Source organism: Microtus oregoni, unplaced genomic scaffold, assembly GCF_018167655.1.
Source record: "Microtus oregoni isolate MIOR12 unplaced genomic scaffold, Mior012 000070F_ref0000104, whole genome shotgun sequence".
NCBI classification, from domain to species: Eukaryota; Metazoa; Chordata; class Mammalia; order Rodentia; family Cricetidae; genus Microtus; species Microtus oregoni.
Window position 1 is genome coordinate 3,345,164 of NW_024543977.1, and position 18,433 is coordinate 3,363,596.

The following is an 18,433-nucleotide window of genomic DNA, read 5'->3' on the forward strand; positions in this document are numbered from 1 at the left end:
CCATTGAGACGCCATGTAGCCGCCAGAGGACCTTGCTGGTAGGCCATAAGCCTCATAGTAAAATATAAAATAATAGAAATGGGTTAATTTAATATATAAGAGCTGTCTAGAAATATGATTAAACAATTGTTCAAACAGTATTGAAAATAATATAGTTTCTGAATAATTATTTTGGGTCTGGGCAGCCAGGAATGAAAAAGCAGTCTCACCCAACATAGATGTGAGTGACTATAAACACATAACTAGCTCTCCTGGAGATATTGTATAGCCATGACTAATAAGGGATTGGGACAGTGGGGTATAGTCCCTGAGCTATAGATTCTTTACTTCTTCCTTCCTCTTCCCTCCTCTTTTCTCTCCTCCATTTCCCTCCCTTCCTTCTTATCATCTAACTTTCTCATCCCTTCCCAACCCCTCCCTTCCTCCCTTCTTTCCTTCCCCCCTGTGCTGTTCTGAGACATACTTGAGAGGGACACCAGCAATAACCCAGTGTCCGATCTTAAGGACCATATATAGTCACAGGAAGAGTATGGAGGGAACTCATCTTTCTTAAAACCCATGGCACTACATCCCATGTCAGGTGGAAAGCCAGGTTAGAAGTGCCTGGATAGGTGTGTTTTTCTTCAAGGATAGTATATAAAGCCCATGAGTTTTGAAATTAACTCAAAATGGTGTAAGATCTCTTGGCCTCCTCATAGACATTAATTCAGGGCAGTGACCTCATTTCCTTTTCCTCTGTAAAAGGAACCACTACCTGCATCGTTGTTGAAAAGAGGAAGTGAGCTAATCAATATGCAGGAAGAGTAGAGCTGACCCCTACCTGAGCTCTAGTGGCACAGCCAGCATTGCTGCTCTAGCCAACTACCCACTGGTGTCTCCTGTGGGGAAAGCCCTGAACCCATTCAGGTGAGATGGATGCAGTGGAGAGAGGGGAGTGGCATGAGCTCGTGTCTGGGAAGTATTACTTCTTGGAAACATGTGTGCATACTCACCTCCAATAACAGAGCTGTGCCCAAGAATTCACAGTGCTGGCAGAGTTTACATTCTCTGTTGCTATGGTTATCGTCATATTCAGATTTCCTTACCACTCCATATGACATATATTCATTTTAACAAATCAAGTAAATGAAGTCATTTATTTTACTTGAAGACTTCAAAATCCCTCTTGAGGTAGCTGAGATATTAGGATATTATCACACTTGGTAGGAGTACACAAGAATAAGAAGGGCTATACTTCGTGAAAATCTACTGAGATCTACTCAGGTGCTCCGTATGTACTTCATATAATATCTGCATTTCCCACACCAGCCCTGCCTATATGCAGCTCTATTGCACCTCAATGAAGGCAAACCAACCTGGGATGGGGGGGACACATGTGCAGGAGGACAAGGTAAATTCTGTTGGTCAGTGAGGAGTAATGGAATTTACCCCTTGAGAAACAGTAAAGAAGCAGATTCTAGTTTATTTGTAGATTTGTCTTCCAGATCTTCCAGGTTGTTGGAAATCCTCATTGTATAAGGGTCTGAGAAATATATCAGTCACAAAGTATGAAGTCCAAAGACAACTGATAGTTCTCAAAGCTAAAGAGTAGGGAGGACATTTGATGGAAAGTCTGAAGGGTTGGGAGCTGAGATTCCCAAACTACCATGACATTTCTCTATCTTCGTTTGAAGTCTAGGGGTTAATTCTCCTTCACCAAGCAAATGGTCAGGGTAGAGAATCTGCTGTCTACCCCATGCTTAGGAAGGACCCCATCCCAAGTCTTTTGGGGTATCATAAAAGCCTCTGGATTTGCTTTCAGAATGGACCTTGCCTATTTAGTCCTCTGTGATATGACTAGCCACCAGATTTATGCCTCAACACTAGTATTTTCGGCTAGATAACCTAAACAATAAATAGTGGACATTTTCCTGGATTTATTCTCTGAGCAAATGGCCAATAATATCAACAAATATTTATCAACTATATACAAAGTCTGTCCTCATACAATTCCTTTGTCCCATTAGAAAACAGACAGTGAACTAGTTATCACTGTAATTTTGTATGGCAGTAGTGGGCTATTTTACAGAGTAGGCATAAAAGATGTGGAGCTGATACAGAGACACACATGGAGTAAGGGATGGATACATAAAATTACCACAAAGACAATTTAATCATAAGTACTGAAGTCCTGGAAGGCGGAACAGTAAGCAAAAGCTTCGATTAAATAATTTTAGCAAGCTCAATGACCACCAGAATGGCCAAAGTACCAAACTAGAGAGTGGGAGGAGTGTGGGGAGTAGAAGGGATGGCTGGATACTGAGGGCTGTCCAAATCATTTTTGTTTTCTCCAAGACTAGTAAAGGCTGTGGTCCACTAAGACAGTAAAATATTTGCATGTGACTAGCCGTGGCTTGGAGGAACTGCTGGGACTCTTCAGACTTCCCACCTAAATTCTAATGGAAGGAGAGAAGCCAGCATGCTAAGACTCCATACTCTAGGAACTGGTTTGTCTCAGGGTTGCTTGTCATTCCTTCCACTTATTCTCCTACCATCACCAAAAGAGGGTGAAGCTTCTCCCTACTAGAAAGTGAAGGAGCACAGGCTGGGGAGACAGCAGTCACCAGTGTTGCTGTGCAAACATGAGGGCCTGGTTTTAGTCCCCAGAAACAGTGTAATATAGTCAGGCATGGCCATGTGCATTCATAATCCCAGTGCTAAAGAAGCCCAGAGAGGGAGGTGTCTGAGTGACCCTGTCTCAAAAATAAGGTGGATGGTTATGATTTGAGATACTCAGGGTTGGCCATGAGTGTGTGCGTGTGTGCACGCACACAACAACACTCACTAAAAAATTGAAGGAGCCCTTACAAACTGCAGCCACAAAGACAAACGGAATAATCAAAATTGGATCCTCTTCCAGATGACATTTCTATTCTCACTGAGAATGATTCTCCCCAACCCCTCCTTCCTTATTTCTCCAGTCTGGAATTAAATATGATGTGTCTTCTGGTCTGAAATATTATTGAGCAATCTTCCTACCTCAATGTCTCTAATTCTGGAAGTATTGTGTGTCCCGATATCTGACCTCTCATTAATTCCTACTGGATAATTGCATACCATTCAAAACCATGAATTTTCAAAGCACATTTTCAGTGAAAACTGAATAATGTAAACTATCTCTAAATTAGCAATGTAATTTATTTTAAAATATTTTTATTTTTAAAATTAGCTTATGACATAACAGGTTTCCATTTGGAACTTTCATGTTGGTTGACACACACACACAGAAAGAGAGAGAGAGAAAGAGAGAGAGAGAGAGGAATCTTCCCCTCATCTCCCTGCTCCCACTTCCCTGCTGTACTCTTTTGTCCCACGCGTTCCTTTCCACTTGTGCTATGCCCCCCTTTAAAGTCTCCTTTTCTCCAGTTAGGCTCCTTGTTTACCGTCTCTTAGATATGTGGTACCTGACACTCAGAGGTTAGGATATGCACTTGAGAGACAGTGTTTTGTTGTTCTGAGCCTGGGTAACCTCACTTAATGTTTTCCAGTTCCATGTGTTTTCTTGGGCTTTTCATAATTTCATTGTTAATTATACTTGAGTATAAATCTCTTGTGTGTCTGTACACATTTGCACTATCCATCCGTTACTTTATAAACATCCAGACATGTCCTGGCTATTGTGAAGCAGCAATGAATATGAATGTGCACAAATCTCAGTAGTGTCCTTTGGGTATCTGCCCAGAAATGGTATGGTTGGGTTATGTGACAACTCTATTTTTAGTTTTTGGAGAAGTCTCTATACTGATTGCCTTAGTGGCTACACTGGTTTACACTCCCATATGTATAAAGGTTCCTCTTTCCCCACATATCCTTGTGAGAGGTGAGCTGGTATTTATTATCATTTGTTTCCGTGACTATAGTCATTCTAACTGGGGTGATTTGCATTTCTCTATGGCTAGAGAGATGTTGTGAGCATTTAGAAAACTCCTACTTGTCATTTTCATTTCTGTTTTGATAGCTATCTGTTCAGACTTTTGGCCCATTTGTTTCTTGGAAGTTGGGGGTTTGAGATGTTTAATTTTGCCATTTTATATTTGCTAGATATTAACCTTTTATCTTAAGAAGACTTGACAAAGATTTTCTTCCATCCTTCAGGCTGCTGGTCCATTCTGTTGAAAGTTTCTTCTGCTACGCAGAAGCTTTTAATTTCATGAAGTCCCATTTGTCAGTTTTGGGGGATGTTTTCTATGCTAGTGTGGCTCAGAAACTGTTGCCTGTACCTATATCCTGAAGTATTTTCCTCTAGAAATGTTCAAAATTTCAATATTAACAATGTAGAAACAAAACTTTCCATCAAACTGGAATTTTGATTTAGTTAAAAATAAAAATTGAATGGGTTTTTTAATATTTGTAATGGAAACATGACTAAGCTCTGTCAAAGTTTTATTACATTTTCCAAATCAGAAGAGAGAAGCGGAATGTGCCCATTGATGAGCAACAGAGTATTATACTAACCTTATTATTGGAAGACCAATTTTAATCCTTGAGGTTTCCAAATTATTCATTCATAATTTTGCTTTCGGAAGCCAGCCAGAATAGTGTATCCCTTCCAGGCCCTATTGTGACAGCTATTCCTACATGAAGACCACCTGTCTGCTCTTGACAAGCAACCTCTAAATTCTCCCTGGACACCGTTTTCCCAGAATCCTCAGCACTCAGGAAGGATATTGGCTTTTAGATGCTGTTCTCCTCTGATTTATCCATGACAAGAGACCAAGGATTAAAAATGATTGTCATGTGTCGTCTCATACATAAAAAGGCATGCCACTCAACTCGCCTCTGCTGTGTCTTCCTTATTAAATGCCTTTGAGCTCCCCATAGATGTCTTCTATTTGTGCCTACCACTCAGCAATGTGCCTCTGCTCCCTTTCCTGGAAATATAAAGAGTGCTTGGTGCCCAATTTTCTCTTTTCATGCCTCATGTCACTTCCGTTCCCCATCTTTAAGCTCTCTTTCGGGGCATGTGGGCTTCCTCAAATCTGTGGCATTTTTACAGCAATCAATTATCCTTTGTAATTACTGCCCAATTACAGACCCCTGTTCTTTCTCATTAGAAATCAGACATGCGCCTCTCACGGGCAGGTGCATCCAATCTCTTACTTAGCCACAATTTGGCAATCTGCAGATCAAAGCTTCAGAGCACATCCACTGAGGGGCACAATTTGAGGTATTTGTGCTTTTTTAGTTAGGACAGCTGGCCTCTCTGAGCCCTCTCTGCAGAAAGAGACTGATCACTGCTTTCCTCTGAACTTCTGCTCTGGCTTCCCTAGCCTCTGCCTAATACAAAGGAGAACATTGGTTGGTGATTGAAGGGGTAAAGGAGGGCAGGTGTCACACAACCTTAAAATCCCTGGCCCAGCTGAGCTCTTCCTCCCAGCTCCCAGGTATCTTAGTAACAGATATTCACGCTGTCATTCTGTGGCTGTAAAATTGAGCTAATGGCCCTTTCTCATTACTTCTAGTTACACTGAGCTTTTAAAACTCGTCCCTTTGGTGTGTGCCCTTTATTGGCTGATGTTATTTCTTGCTGTTACAAATGTGATTTCCTGTTTTATCAGACAGTTTCCCAAGGAATCTACGTGTTCCGAGCTCATGCACTGCATACTTAAAATTTCAGATGCATGCAGCCTGAGCATTTGAGAAGAGCATGCCTCTTTAGAACCGTGATTTAAAATTCCACTCATCAGCCCTTTGGAGATGTAAATTGAGGGAGCTGATCTCCTTTTGGACAGCTTAATGATCTGTAGTTAATCGTAAGAGGCTGATGGGCAGACGCAGTACAGCTGGGCTTAGGTTAGCCTTCCCCAGTTCTCCAAATGCCAAGGTGATTACAGCCATCAAGACCCAGAATCCAAGCAGGAAGCAAAGGCACAAAGAGTGGGCAGCAGGCTGTCAGTATGACCCACCTATCTGGACCCAGACACACAACAGCTTCTAGAACTCCGGAGGAAGAGTGCTGGACTTAGGACCAGGTTCTCTCCCTACTTACACACAGTGTCAGTAAATCCATGAACATAAGGATAGTTTCTTGAAAATTGACAATGAGCATAAGAGGAGAAAGAAACCTTCAGGTGTGTGGGACGGTGAGGGGGGTGATAGAATACACGTGATGTGAAAGCAAGAGGGGACCAGGGGGGAGAGAGAGGGAACAAGTCAGAGGGCAACAGAGGACAGGGAAGAGGACTCGAGAAATGGATCAAGAAAAACAACATGTGTATAAGAATGCCACATAACAAAACTCATTACTTTGTATGCTGATCTAAAAAGATCAGAAGGAAAGGAGGAAGGGAAGAAGGCAGGCAGGGAGGGAAGGAAGGAGGGAGGGAGGGAGGGAGGAGGCAAGCTTTGAAGAATAAAATGTGAGTTTGAGAGTCATATAGTGCATTGTTACTGGAGGCACTTGCTAAGTGTGAAAAGTTGGCTCAGGGCTGGGGAATGGCTCAGTGGGTACAACATACAATCACGACAGTCATGGGGCTAAGCCCCAGAACCCACATAAAACCAGATGCAGTAGCACAGTGTCTGTAATCTTAGTGTATCTGTTCCGGGAGACAGGAGATGTAAACATGAGAAAAGTAACCAAAACTAGGGAGCCAGAGTTAGCCTGGCTTATGCTTGCAACCCTGTCTCAAGGTGGAAAGTGAGGACTGGTAGCCTTGGTTGTCCTCCGACCTCTACCTATGTGCTGAAGTATGTATGTGCCCTCATACACTTATTATTTCTCTCACACACATGAGAAAGAGGGAAGGAGGGAGAGAGAGAGAGAGAGAGAGAGAGAGAGAGAGAGAGAGAGAGAGAAAGGGAGGGAGAGAAAGAGAGAGATTGTTTCAGAGTTACGATGTGCTGGGACCCCACATACAGTTACAATTTTCAGTATATTTTTATCTTTCCTCAAGAAACCCAGGGGATTCAACAAATATAACAACAGTAACTAAAGCAATCCCATCCAAAACATAACCAAAAGACTTGCATAGACAATTCACCGAAGAAGCACACAAAGAGAGTCTAGATCACTCACCAGAGAGCACCACATTAAAAGCACAGGGTGTTACTGTCACATCTTTTAGGAAGACTGGCCTCAAGAGCCAAAAATAAATAAATAAATAAATAAATAAATAAATAAATAAAGTCAGCTTCAGTAGACTGGGGCAATGGAATCAGAAACCAGAGAGTCCATGATAGCCTGGGCAAGAGGAAGAGTCTGTCTCTAAAACAAGCAGAAATCAAAACATTGGTGAGAATGTGGAGAAACTGCAACCTTTGTGTGATGTTGGCAAGTGTGTAAAAATCACATAGTTGTTGTAGACAGTAGTTCAGCAATTTCTCAAAAGTTAAAATTACATCAACCATATGGTCCAGTGATTCTGCTTTTAGGTATGTACCTCAAGCCATTGAAAACAGCATCTTAAAGATGTATCTGTGCACCTGTGTCTCTAGCAGACCTATTCATAATAGCCAAAAAGGTAGAAACAACCCAGGTCTCCACAGGATCACTACATAAACACAATGTCGTGAATGCTGTACTTGAAACAGTCAAATTACAGAGACCAAGAACAGGATGGTGGTTGTCAGGGGTGAGGAAAGAGAGAATGGGCAGTTACTATTTAGTAAAAGCTTTGGTTTTACACAATAAAAGAGTTCTGGGGAATCAATGATGGTAATTGGTCCACAACAATGTGAAAACAATTAAGAACACAGAGATGTTTATGTCCAGAGATGGCTAACAAGGTATTTAAGTTACACAATTACGTGTTTCACTATAATATTTTATTGTTGTTGTTGTTGTTTTTTTAGTTGTTTGAGAAAGAGTTTCTCTGTGAAACAGTCCTGGCTGTCCTGAAGCTCGCTCTGTATGTCAGGCTGGCTTCGAACTCACAGAGACACACCTGCCTCTGCCTCCCAAGTGCTGGGATTAAAGGCGTGCGCCACCACCACCTGGCCACTATAATATTTTAAAAACCATAAGTTTTGATCCAGCTGTGATGCCTTAAAACTATAATAACAACCAATGTAGCAAGATATATCCACAGAAGCAATAGCAGCATGAATGTTAGGGAGGTGAACATCTGGTTTCCAATTAGATTGAAAGCATGATCTACTGGAGGAGATGCACGCCTAGAATCTTATCAGGAACCCATGGCTGGTGACTTCATTGGGCCTAGATGTAAACCTATTTAATATTTAATGTTTTGCTAGGTTGATTTATTATTAGACTACCCTCCAAATTTCTATCTCTACACCCAGAGAGTATTGTAGCTCTCAGATCCCAACAGAAAAGTTTCTTTGTTCAGAAAACACCGGTTAACAGAGAAACTCATACCTAATTAAAGTACAGAGACTAAGTATCTGAGCCACAAATGGCACATCTGTATCAGGACTGGGGCCTATTGTGGAAGAGGATGTGGAAGGATTATAAAAGCCAGAGGTCAGGGAGGAGCAGACGGTGTCTTCTGGAGATGACAAGAGTACTGTACTCATGAGCTCACACAGCCATGGTTGCCTACACAAGACCTACACGAGAAGAAAACCAGTCTACATTCTATAACAGAGTGAGGATGGACTCAGAAGCCCCTTCCCTAGGTGTGGACCTCGTGAGAATGAGGACCACTGTGGAAGGAAGAGAGAATGTTCTTTAAGGGTGTAGTCCCCTAGTAGGTCGACCATGCTTTAGTGAATGGCTCCACCCCATAAGTGTGTGGGTAGCACAAACTGGACTCGGTTGTACAGAAGAAGAAGAAGAAGAAGAAGAAGAAGAAGAAGAAGAAGAAGAAGAAGAAGAAGAGGGAGAGGGAGAGGGAGAGGGAGAGGGAGAGGGAGAGGGAGAGGGAGAGGGAGAGGGAGAGGGAGAAGGAGAAGGAGAAGGAGAAGAAGAAGAAGAAGAAGAAGAAGAAGAAGAAGAAGAAGAAGAAGAAGACATGAAGTTGGAAGACTTCATGTAAGGGGTGTGGGGTGGATATGGGAAGATAAGGGAAGCAAATATGATCAAAATATAGTGTCTGAATATATGAAATTCTCAAAGAATTAATAAAATAGTGTGTTTAAAAGCATACTAAATAGGAGGGCTAAAGAGAAGGCCGAGAAGTTACGAGCACCGGTTGCTCTTCTGTAGGACCTTGGTCCGATTCAGCCACATCGCAGCTCACCAATGTCTATAACTCCAGTCACTGCGGATCTAATACTCTCTTCTGGCCTTTGTGGGCACCAGACACACACATGGTACACTGACATACAGGCAGGCAAAACACCCATACACATAGAAATACATTAATTAAAATTTAAAACCACATGTATAGCTAAAGCAAGCAAAAACCTAGTGAGAGTGAGTGGCTATCCTCTGAGAAGCCTGGGAAGTGGAGGAGCAAAAGGACAAAGGAAGAAAGCCAGAAGAGGGAATCGATCTTGTCTTCATAAAGAACTGATTGTAAATGTGTTTTGTTTTGTTTTTTTTCTAACAGAGTCACTTTTCTCTCAAGAAGGGAGCTGCAGCCTTGGGAATCGGAACAGACAGCGTGATTCTCATTAAATGCGACGAGAGGTGAGCCATAAGTTTGCAATCCCGTCGGTTGGCAAGTTAAACATTCCCCACAGGTACCTCTCTTCTAAAAGAGGTGGTGACTAAGGTCAGCAATCCTGCTTCGGTCTCAGACACAGCCGCACGCTGTTTCTTTGGAGCACAGACTTGCTTGGAGTCCCCAGATGTTGTTCCTTGAAACCCTAGAGCCTTTCATAACTTCTGGATAAATTGGAACCTTTATTAAATCAATCAAACCATCCTCAGGAGCTGGTGTGGAGGGACATTTATCACCGGGGCATATTAGCCACAGGCGATTGAAGCAGTGTTTGATGCTGAGGCGGCACTTAGCTGCACGGGTTATGTAAACGTGCTAAAGTAAATGGTGCCCCATCAGCTCAGCAGCCTTGGGCAGCAACCAAAGGGCCCTCCTGGGGAAAGTCTGTCTTAATTGACACCTAGAATTCATAGCTTTCTAGGAAATAAGTATGATACCACTGCGGGGAGAGCAGTAACCATCTTTAGGCTATCCACATAAAGTCCCACTGACTGGTAAATCTGGAACTTAGGGGAAACCAGATCCAGTCTTTAAAGGACTGAGTAAGAACTTTCACTAAATTAAAAGACAGCAGGTCAATGAGCGATTTATAAGCTCAAAGGTGTGTATCAGACATCTGTTCTCTGACCACCCCCCATCTCACCAGGCTCCAGAAATCTCAGCGCAACATCTCAGTTCTCTGGCAGCAGAGAGTATAAGTGGGAAGAGGCCAGAGATTAGAAAGTAACTGTTGCATGGTTGGATTTTCAGTGTAGGGTAGACTGCGTGTGTTGCAGAGTTATGGGAAACTCAGTGAAGCAGACAGGAGGAGGGAATGTTATATGGGTGGGGGGAAGGCAAGGACGATTACAGAAGACAGAATATCTCAGGTACCAGGTGAGGGAAAGGCAGGGATGGTTACAGAAGACGGAATATCTCAGGTACCGGGTGAGGGAAAGGCAGGGATGGTTACAGAAGGCAGAATACCTCAGGTACTGGGTGGGGGGAAAGCAGGGACAATAACAGAAAACAGAATACCTCAGGTACAGCCACAGAAGGAAGTAGGATAGAACACAGTAAGAGCCAAAGGAGTAGGCCTGATGAGAGAAGGGAGAATAAAATTTGTGGCAAATACATTTGCCCATGTGCATGTGGAAAGGTCTAAACCTGATTGACAGCTGCACTGAACTCTAAATGGTGAGATTAAAAATTGTCACTTGTTTATTTCCTGATTTTCTTTATTTGCAATGAACACTGTATTTTTATAATGGGGGAGGGGCAGGCACAGCAGTGCTTGGTTGTAACCCCCTCACTAAGGAGTCTGTGGCAGGAGGGTTTCAGTTTCGAGACAATTGAGCTACATATAAAGACCTCATTCTGGATAGATCAACAAATAAGGCAATAATAATGCTTTTCTCCAAACATGAAGTGACTTAGGCCACCCTTTAGGAAGCAAGCGAGGGCCAGGAAAGGGCTGTAGCAATAAGAGAGGCAGGAAGTGATCAAGGCTAGCAGGACCTCAAGCGTTATCTCAATGGAGGGCCTGCTTTGTACTCCTTATTATGAGGTGCATAAGAACTAAGATTTGAATAGAAATAGGCAAAAAGGAAACATCAGCTTTCATATTTATTTTCTTTGCTGTATTGCTAGAATAAATGGCTGAAGGTAAATGTATTTCTAACAAGAATGCAATAAAACATATAGGGGTAAATCTAAAATAAGAAACCAAGAAGTTAGAAAAGATCATCCAGGCAGACCCCGACCCTCTGGTCTCCTTAGTCACCAGCCTAGTTAACCGCTGTCCCAACATGGAATCCCACTGGAAGGACAGGTAATCTGTGAAAGCACAGGGAGCTCTTGACTCTGTGCATTAAGGCATCAGTATTGCTTGCTGCTCCTGCCACCCTGGAAAGTAGGTGTGACCATGGGCATGGCCTTGTGTGCGGCACCTGCAGCAAGGGTCCAGCTGTCTGATGGCAGGTTAATCAGAGACAGTGTCATGCTCAAAAGGAGAGGGTAAGCCTGGAAGAAGACAGAGCAAGAACAGAAGAGGACATGTTGTAGAGGAAAGGACCATAGACAGGCCTGCCTGCACAGACGCCCTAGAGGGTGTCATTAGCCAACAAGAAACAGAGAAAAGCGTAGGGAGAGGGGATTGCTGGGAAAGGCATCCAGAGAGACACAGAATCACTAACTGGCCAGGCATTCTTAATTTCAAAGTTAGTATTTTTTTTTTTAACTTCAACTATTTTAGAAGCCATTTGAGAGGCTGATTGTGATGAGTCTTTTTCTGTACAACCAGCCAGCTCACAAATAATGATATGGAGATTTTTTAGTAATTATGAAAGCCTGGCCTGTAGCTTAGACTTGTTCCTAAATAGCTCTTATAATTTAAATTAACCCATTTCTATTAGTCTACATTTTAGCATTTGGCTTTTTACCTTTCCTTCATTTTGTATGTCTGACTCCCTCCGCATCTTGTTGGCATTTGCCCTGTGCCTCCATTATCTCCTGCTTTCTCTCTCTGCCTGGAAGTCCCCTGTACTTCCTGCCCAGCTATTGATCCTCCAGCTCTTTATTAAACCAATCACAGCACTATATCTTCACACAGTGTACAAACATTCCACAACAACTGAACAATGCTGTGGGTTTCACTACTAGGTGCTCCTTCCTCATGTCTGTCCCCTCGGGAGCCAACAGACAGTGGGGACCTGGGGCCTCATCTCCTGTTCTCAAGCGTTGTAGAAGGAAAGTGGGCTTGGGGTGGGGTAGAAAACAACGTGAAAAAAAAAGAAACAGATTCCCTGTTTCTAGGAAAGAGAAAAAGGATAAGAAACATTGGTGAGGAAACAAAGCCTGGCTGGGGGAGACTGCAAAGTGGGAAGTAAAGCAAAGAGGGAAATGGAGAGAAAAACGGGGGGGGGGGGGGACACGGGGACATAGCAGGAAATTCTAAAAGGATACATTATAATTTTACACCAAAAGCAATACTTTCTTACTTTTTTAAATAAGGGAGATTTTTCCACCTAAAAACCTTTACAGATACTGTGGAGGCAGTTAGAGACTAAACTTTGGGAAGTTCTTTTCTGAATATTTAGGTTCTTTCTTTCCTTCTTTCTTTTTTCCTTTTTTTCTCTTTTCCTTTTATTCCCCCTTCTGTCTATTTGTAGTCATGTTTTCTTTTCCTAACTAGATATAATAATGTAAATATTTTCCCATGTTACTGAAACACATATACACTGTAACACGTTAATATTAGAAGGTACTCTAGTAAATCCACAGAGCTGGCAACGGAGTTCACCTCATTGATTTCAAATCTCAGCTCAAATGCTAGCTCGGACAAGTGCTTCTTTGTGCTTCAGTTTATTTATCTGGAAAAAAAAACATGGAAGAAAGGATGTTTGCTTCATATAACAACAAAATTTTCCCCCTCCATGTATCTTGAATAAGATTAGCACAAATATTAGTCTGTTAGTGTCTGTTAATATTGAGAGGTCAAAACCAGGAGGGGAGTGTTGAACCCAAGACAATTTGTGCATCTGTGCCTGTGCTCTGAGCACAGGTACCTCGAACCAGAGGACAACCTCAGCTGCTGTTCACCTGTTTTTGAGACCAGTCTCTCATTTGGCCAGGAGCTCCCTGGTTAGGAGAGGCAGGCTGTACCCCGGGCCCTACATCACCACGCAGCACTGCCATTAAACAGTTCTTCCCTCTCCTTCATCCGGGGCCTTTGTTCTGCCGTGCTTTGCCTTCCGTGAGATGGTCTGTTTTCTTCTTATTTTATTTCTACCTCACTATGTTGCCCAAGCTGGCCTTCCTGTCTCAGTCTCCCAAGAGCTGGGATAGCAGGTGTGCTTAAGCTCACCTGACTGTATTTCTGAGGGACTAGATGGTTTATTTGGATTGTCTGATTTTTCTCAGAATTCAAGTGATATATCTGGGACAGAATTTCCGGGCAAGCCTGTCTTTCCTGGGAATCTCAGCAGGAGGTTGGGCTCGTTATTAATAACATCAACTATGAATATTTTAAGATAGTTGTTTTATCTTCTCAGGGAGTACATGTCTGGAGGATGCTGTGTCCTGCGGCATTCAGGCTCTACTTAGTTCAGCATCCATTTTAATTCTTATCTGAATTGTTTAGATGGTTGCAAGATGGTCATTTCCTAATGCCATCCTTTCTTGTTTGTCTGTTGATTCCTGCATTCTACATGGGAGGAGGGGTCTCTCTGTGTTTTTGTCTCTCTGCTCTTTCTCTTGTTCTATTGCCCGAGTGGACTCACGGGTGCTTCACAAATTAATTCTATTACCCTCTCCCACTCACTCTCTCCCCTCTCTTCCATTTCTCCATCTCTTTTGTCTTTTCCCTTCAGACTTTCCTCTCCATTATCTCAATTGCTAGTAATTTGCTGTGACTGGTACAGGGGATAAATCTGACAGAGACACATGATGCCTGAGTGGACAGTGGTCACTGGCTGCACCCAGCTCAGGCGACAAGAATTCTATTAAGCTACTCTGACTAATTTTGTTAGAACACAGATTAACTACTAGTGTTTTGTACACATTTTTGTTTTAAGAGCACTCCCAAGCTTCTGAGATTATTACTCCCTGGGCTTGTTAAAACAGCACACTTTGTCTTACCATTTACCAGAAGCAACTGAGAGTGTAAATAATCCGGGGCCATTAAACTCTTTTGTTAAATTAACTGAACTGTGGCCAGTGCTACAGCTGAGAAGGCTAAGGACCTCCTTCAGCCCCGGGGCAGCAGCTGAGGGCGCAGTAACAGGACAGACAAGTATTAGAGAGCAGAGTTGGGAAGCCCAAGCACCCAATTTCCTGGGTTTCTGTGCAGAGAACTCAGAGACACTTGTGACATCCCATATGAGGAAGTGACAAGAGAGCAACAGCCAAGACTCATTGCTCATTGAATCCAGGCACGGTCCACCTGCTGTGCATAAAGATCTAATTAATTCACCTGATTAGAGACACAAAGGGCTGCATTGTCTCATGTGTGGTCCTTACTGATACAGTGTAGTATGATTTGTTGCCACACGGCAGGCAAATGACTTCAAACAGGATGGCGAAGTATCCTTCCTCATTTAGCTTGTAACATAGCCACCAAGGACACATGGTGAAGGGAGAGGACTCACTCAGCCTCAGAAGAGAACTGCTAACATTCAGCAGTTAAGATAGCTACTTTCTCTCTCCTATCATGCTTACAATCAAATGCAAAGCACCATCTTAGCTGCACGGTGTGTGCATTCAGTGGCATCACACGCACACTGTACAACCATCGTCATGGGAACTGAAACTACCTGCTCATCACCCTCTTCCCCATGCCTCCCACCCGCCGCTCGTTATGTATTCTCTGTGACTTTGTCCACTCTTAGTCCCGACTCATGAAAGTATGATCACAGTGACTTTTTATGAGGCCTTGGTATAATGTCCACAAGGTTTGTCCATGTTTATACCTTGGAATTTCTTCCTTTTGGGGGGTAAATAATACCCCATTGTATACATGTGGACCACATTTGTTGATTTGTTTTCAGTTTGGGGTTTATGAATCTGTTATCTCCCTGGTTAAATTTTTTTCCAGTTGAAATTGTTTCCTTATTTTCTCCCTTGGATAGATTATTGCTGACATATAGGGTACAACTGATGTTTTTTCTGTGTGGATTTTTTTGTCCTGCAACATCACTAAATTCAACCATTCCAAACAACTTGTGGTCGAGTCTTTAGAGGTTTCTCTACATGTGACCATGTCATCTGAAAACAGGAAACTTAACTATGTTCTGTCAGGCTTGGCTGTGTTTTGCCTCCTTTTCTTGCCTGCTGTCCCTGGTTGGGACTTACAGTGCTATTTACTAGGAGTGACAAGACCTGTCATCCTTGTCTTGTTTCTGATCTTGAGCTTTGAGTTTTTCAGCACTCAGTATGATGTGCTGTGGGCTTTTCATATATGGTCTCAACTGTGTTCCCATACACTTTTCTTTTTTTTACCTACTTCATTGGCACAGAGGTTTTTATCATATAGGGATATTGATTCTTGTTAAATGCTGTTCCTGTAACTATGGAGATGGTCATGTGTTTGTCTTTCATTCTGTTGATATGTCATACTGTACTTTCTGGTTTGCATATGTTGATAGACCCTGTATCTCAAGGATAAATCATGTTGGCTGTGGTGTTGTATTCTTTTGAAATTCCCTTGAAGATTCTTACGTCTGTTATTATCTTGCATGTTTCTTTCTTTGCAGTGTCTTTTCCTTATTTACATATCAAGGTAATTCTGGTCTTGTAGAAAGAGTTTGAAATAATACTCATACCTTGTCCTTCATACAGAAGATTTTAGAGATTGTTAGTAATCCATATTTAAATGTTTAATAAAATGCACTAGTAAAACCAGTATGTTCTGAGGGAGGAAGTGATTGTAAATTTTTGATTGCTCATTCAATTTCTTCCTTGTTAATACTTGGACTTTCTATTATCTAAAGAAGAATGTTCACAGAAAAAAATTTAAAGAATGTTATTGTTTTTAACTTTAATGGACAAGTATCTAGGGTACTACATTTTGGTATAATACCAACACTTATTTTGAAATAGATGATTGTAATTGTGTCAAATAAGTACCCGAGATTTCTTATATTACCAGGAGTTTCATTTTCTCTTCTCACCTGCTCTGCCTCCTCTCCTCCTTTTTCCCCTTCTTTCTCCTCTAGAATATACACTGTTGATTGTTGAAATACATTTCATAGCTAGGTACATACCTGTAACACCAGTACTTGGGAAACTGAGGCAGGAGTGTCTGGAGATAACATAATGGAGCCCTCTCTCAGGAAGAAAGGGGCTTTTTCAGACATCATTTGGGGTCGCACTGCACTTTCCTCATTTGATCTACTGCTGACATGACATACATTAAGATCTCCTGGGTTCCTACCTTTTCATACCTGCAACAAATTCCATGTGGTTCTGGTGAATTTTTAACTTCTTTGTTGTTTTCAACAAGATCCTGATTTCTTAGAGATTTTGTAACGTTATTTATAAAATGTTTCCAAAATTAACAGAGCCAGCAAATTTCACTCTTTTCTGTATGAATTTTAATCCATTATTGCTCATGATAAATTTGTTGAGATTAACAGCCAAGCTCCAAGTCTGGTGCTGGGGCCACTGCTTGGAGCAGCCTTCTTCCCACTTGTTTCTGTCTTTGGTTTAGTCTGTTTGATTGTTTCTGCTTTCTTTGGTTTCATTTTGTTTTTATTTTTGTAATTAGGTTGTTCTCTTCAAATTTTTTATACATTTGTTTTTATTTTTTCTTCCTTCTCTCTCTCTCTCTCTCTCTCTCTCTCTCTGTGTGTGTGTGTGTGTGTGTCTGTGTGTCTGTGTGTCTGTGGTGGGTGTGTGTGCATGCGTGCATGTGCAATTCCACATGTGCAAGCAATCATGAATGAATGCACACAGAAGTGGGAAAGACGTTGGGTGTCCTCTGTTAATATCTGCTTAGTCTCTTGAGATAATGTCTCTCACTGACCCTTAGAGGAAGGGTTTGATGAATATATCTCATTTAGGAGTGAGTACTCCAAAGCCTCTCACTCTGTGCACACTGTTCATTTGTACGTCTCTTTGTTAGTTCCCGTCTACTGCAAGGAGACTCTCTGATGAGGGCTGAGTGGCACTCTCATCTATAGGCACAGTAGTGTGTCATTAGGAGTTATTTCATTGCTATGTCCTTTAGCAGAATAATAGCAGTAGGTTTCTCCCTAGGGTCACTACCTATCTATTTTTAGGTTCTTGGCCACTTAGCAGTACCCAGTAAGGGTATCATCTCGTGGAGTGGGCCTCATGTCATTGATTAGGGATATGTGTTGAGACAGCTGTCCTGGAATTTACTATGTAGATCAGGCTGGCTTCGAACTCATAGAGAGTTCTGCTTCTGCCGCCTGAGTGTTGGGATTAAAGGAGTTCAACATTATGCCCAGCTACATCATTAATTTTTAATGTTTTACAAAGCCATTGTTATCGGCTCCTGACCTCATGTGTTATTTAGAATAACCAAACATGGTTTAGTACATGGTGTTGTATGCTAGGCAGAGTTTCATGTTTTGTATTTTATACTGTTTATGTTTCCTATTCCATTTGGTTCTCATAGAAAATTAACAAGGCAAGAAATACTACTTTATAAATAAATTAAAGAAAATCTTTACTCTTCTAATACACCTAGTTAGCTTTGAACCAGGGACAGTGTCCATTACCCTATCTTCAGCTATCTCTTCCTTGTCAGTAAGCAGTGACACTTCTATTGCATTGTCGCCAGGCCAGGGATCACGTGGAAAAGCACAGTGGAGTGACTGCTTCTAGGCTTGGCTGTTCTTTATTGCTGTCAGAGGCAACACAACATTGGTAATGGTTTTCATGAGTCCTCTCTTCGCACATGAATGCTCTGAACAAACATGCCCGTTTCCTAATCATTTAGGAAAAACTGGTACAAACTTTTCCATTTCTGAAGGACTATAAGCAAGGTCAGTCAATAACTCAGCACCTTCTATAATACCATCTAGAAGCCTTCACAGAAATGCATCCTCTCTATTAACGAGCTCCATGATTAGACACACCCTCAATACTAATGACTCCCTGTATAGACACACCCTTTCTACTAACGAGCTCCATGTATAGATACACCCTCTCCACTAACGAGCTCCATGTATAGACACACCCTCAATACTAATGAGCTGTATATATACATACACCCTCTCTATTATCGAGTTCTGTGTAGGGGGTCGCTCTTGCCTTTGAATCCATGGATATGCCGGGACGAACCACAGCCCACAGTTTATGCTGTCTTAGCACAAAGACTG

The 18,433-nt window shown here is 42.0% G+C and overlaps 1 protein-coding gene across 1 annotated transcript in view; it reads left to right on the top strand.

The window, feature by feature from the left end:
- The window catches only part of Gad2 (glutamate decarboxylase 2), a 68,877-nt gene that overhangs the window by 20,075 nt on the left and 30,369 nt on the right, over positions 1 to 18,433 (top strand). The window contains exon 8 of the mRNA XM_041641587.1: positions 9,495 to 9,574. Within this exon, the coding sequence (XP_041497521.1) occupies positions 9,495 to 9,574 (80 nt within the window). The remainder of the gene's footprint in view (positions 1 to 9,494; positions 9,575 to 18,433) is intronic.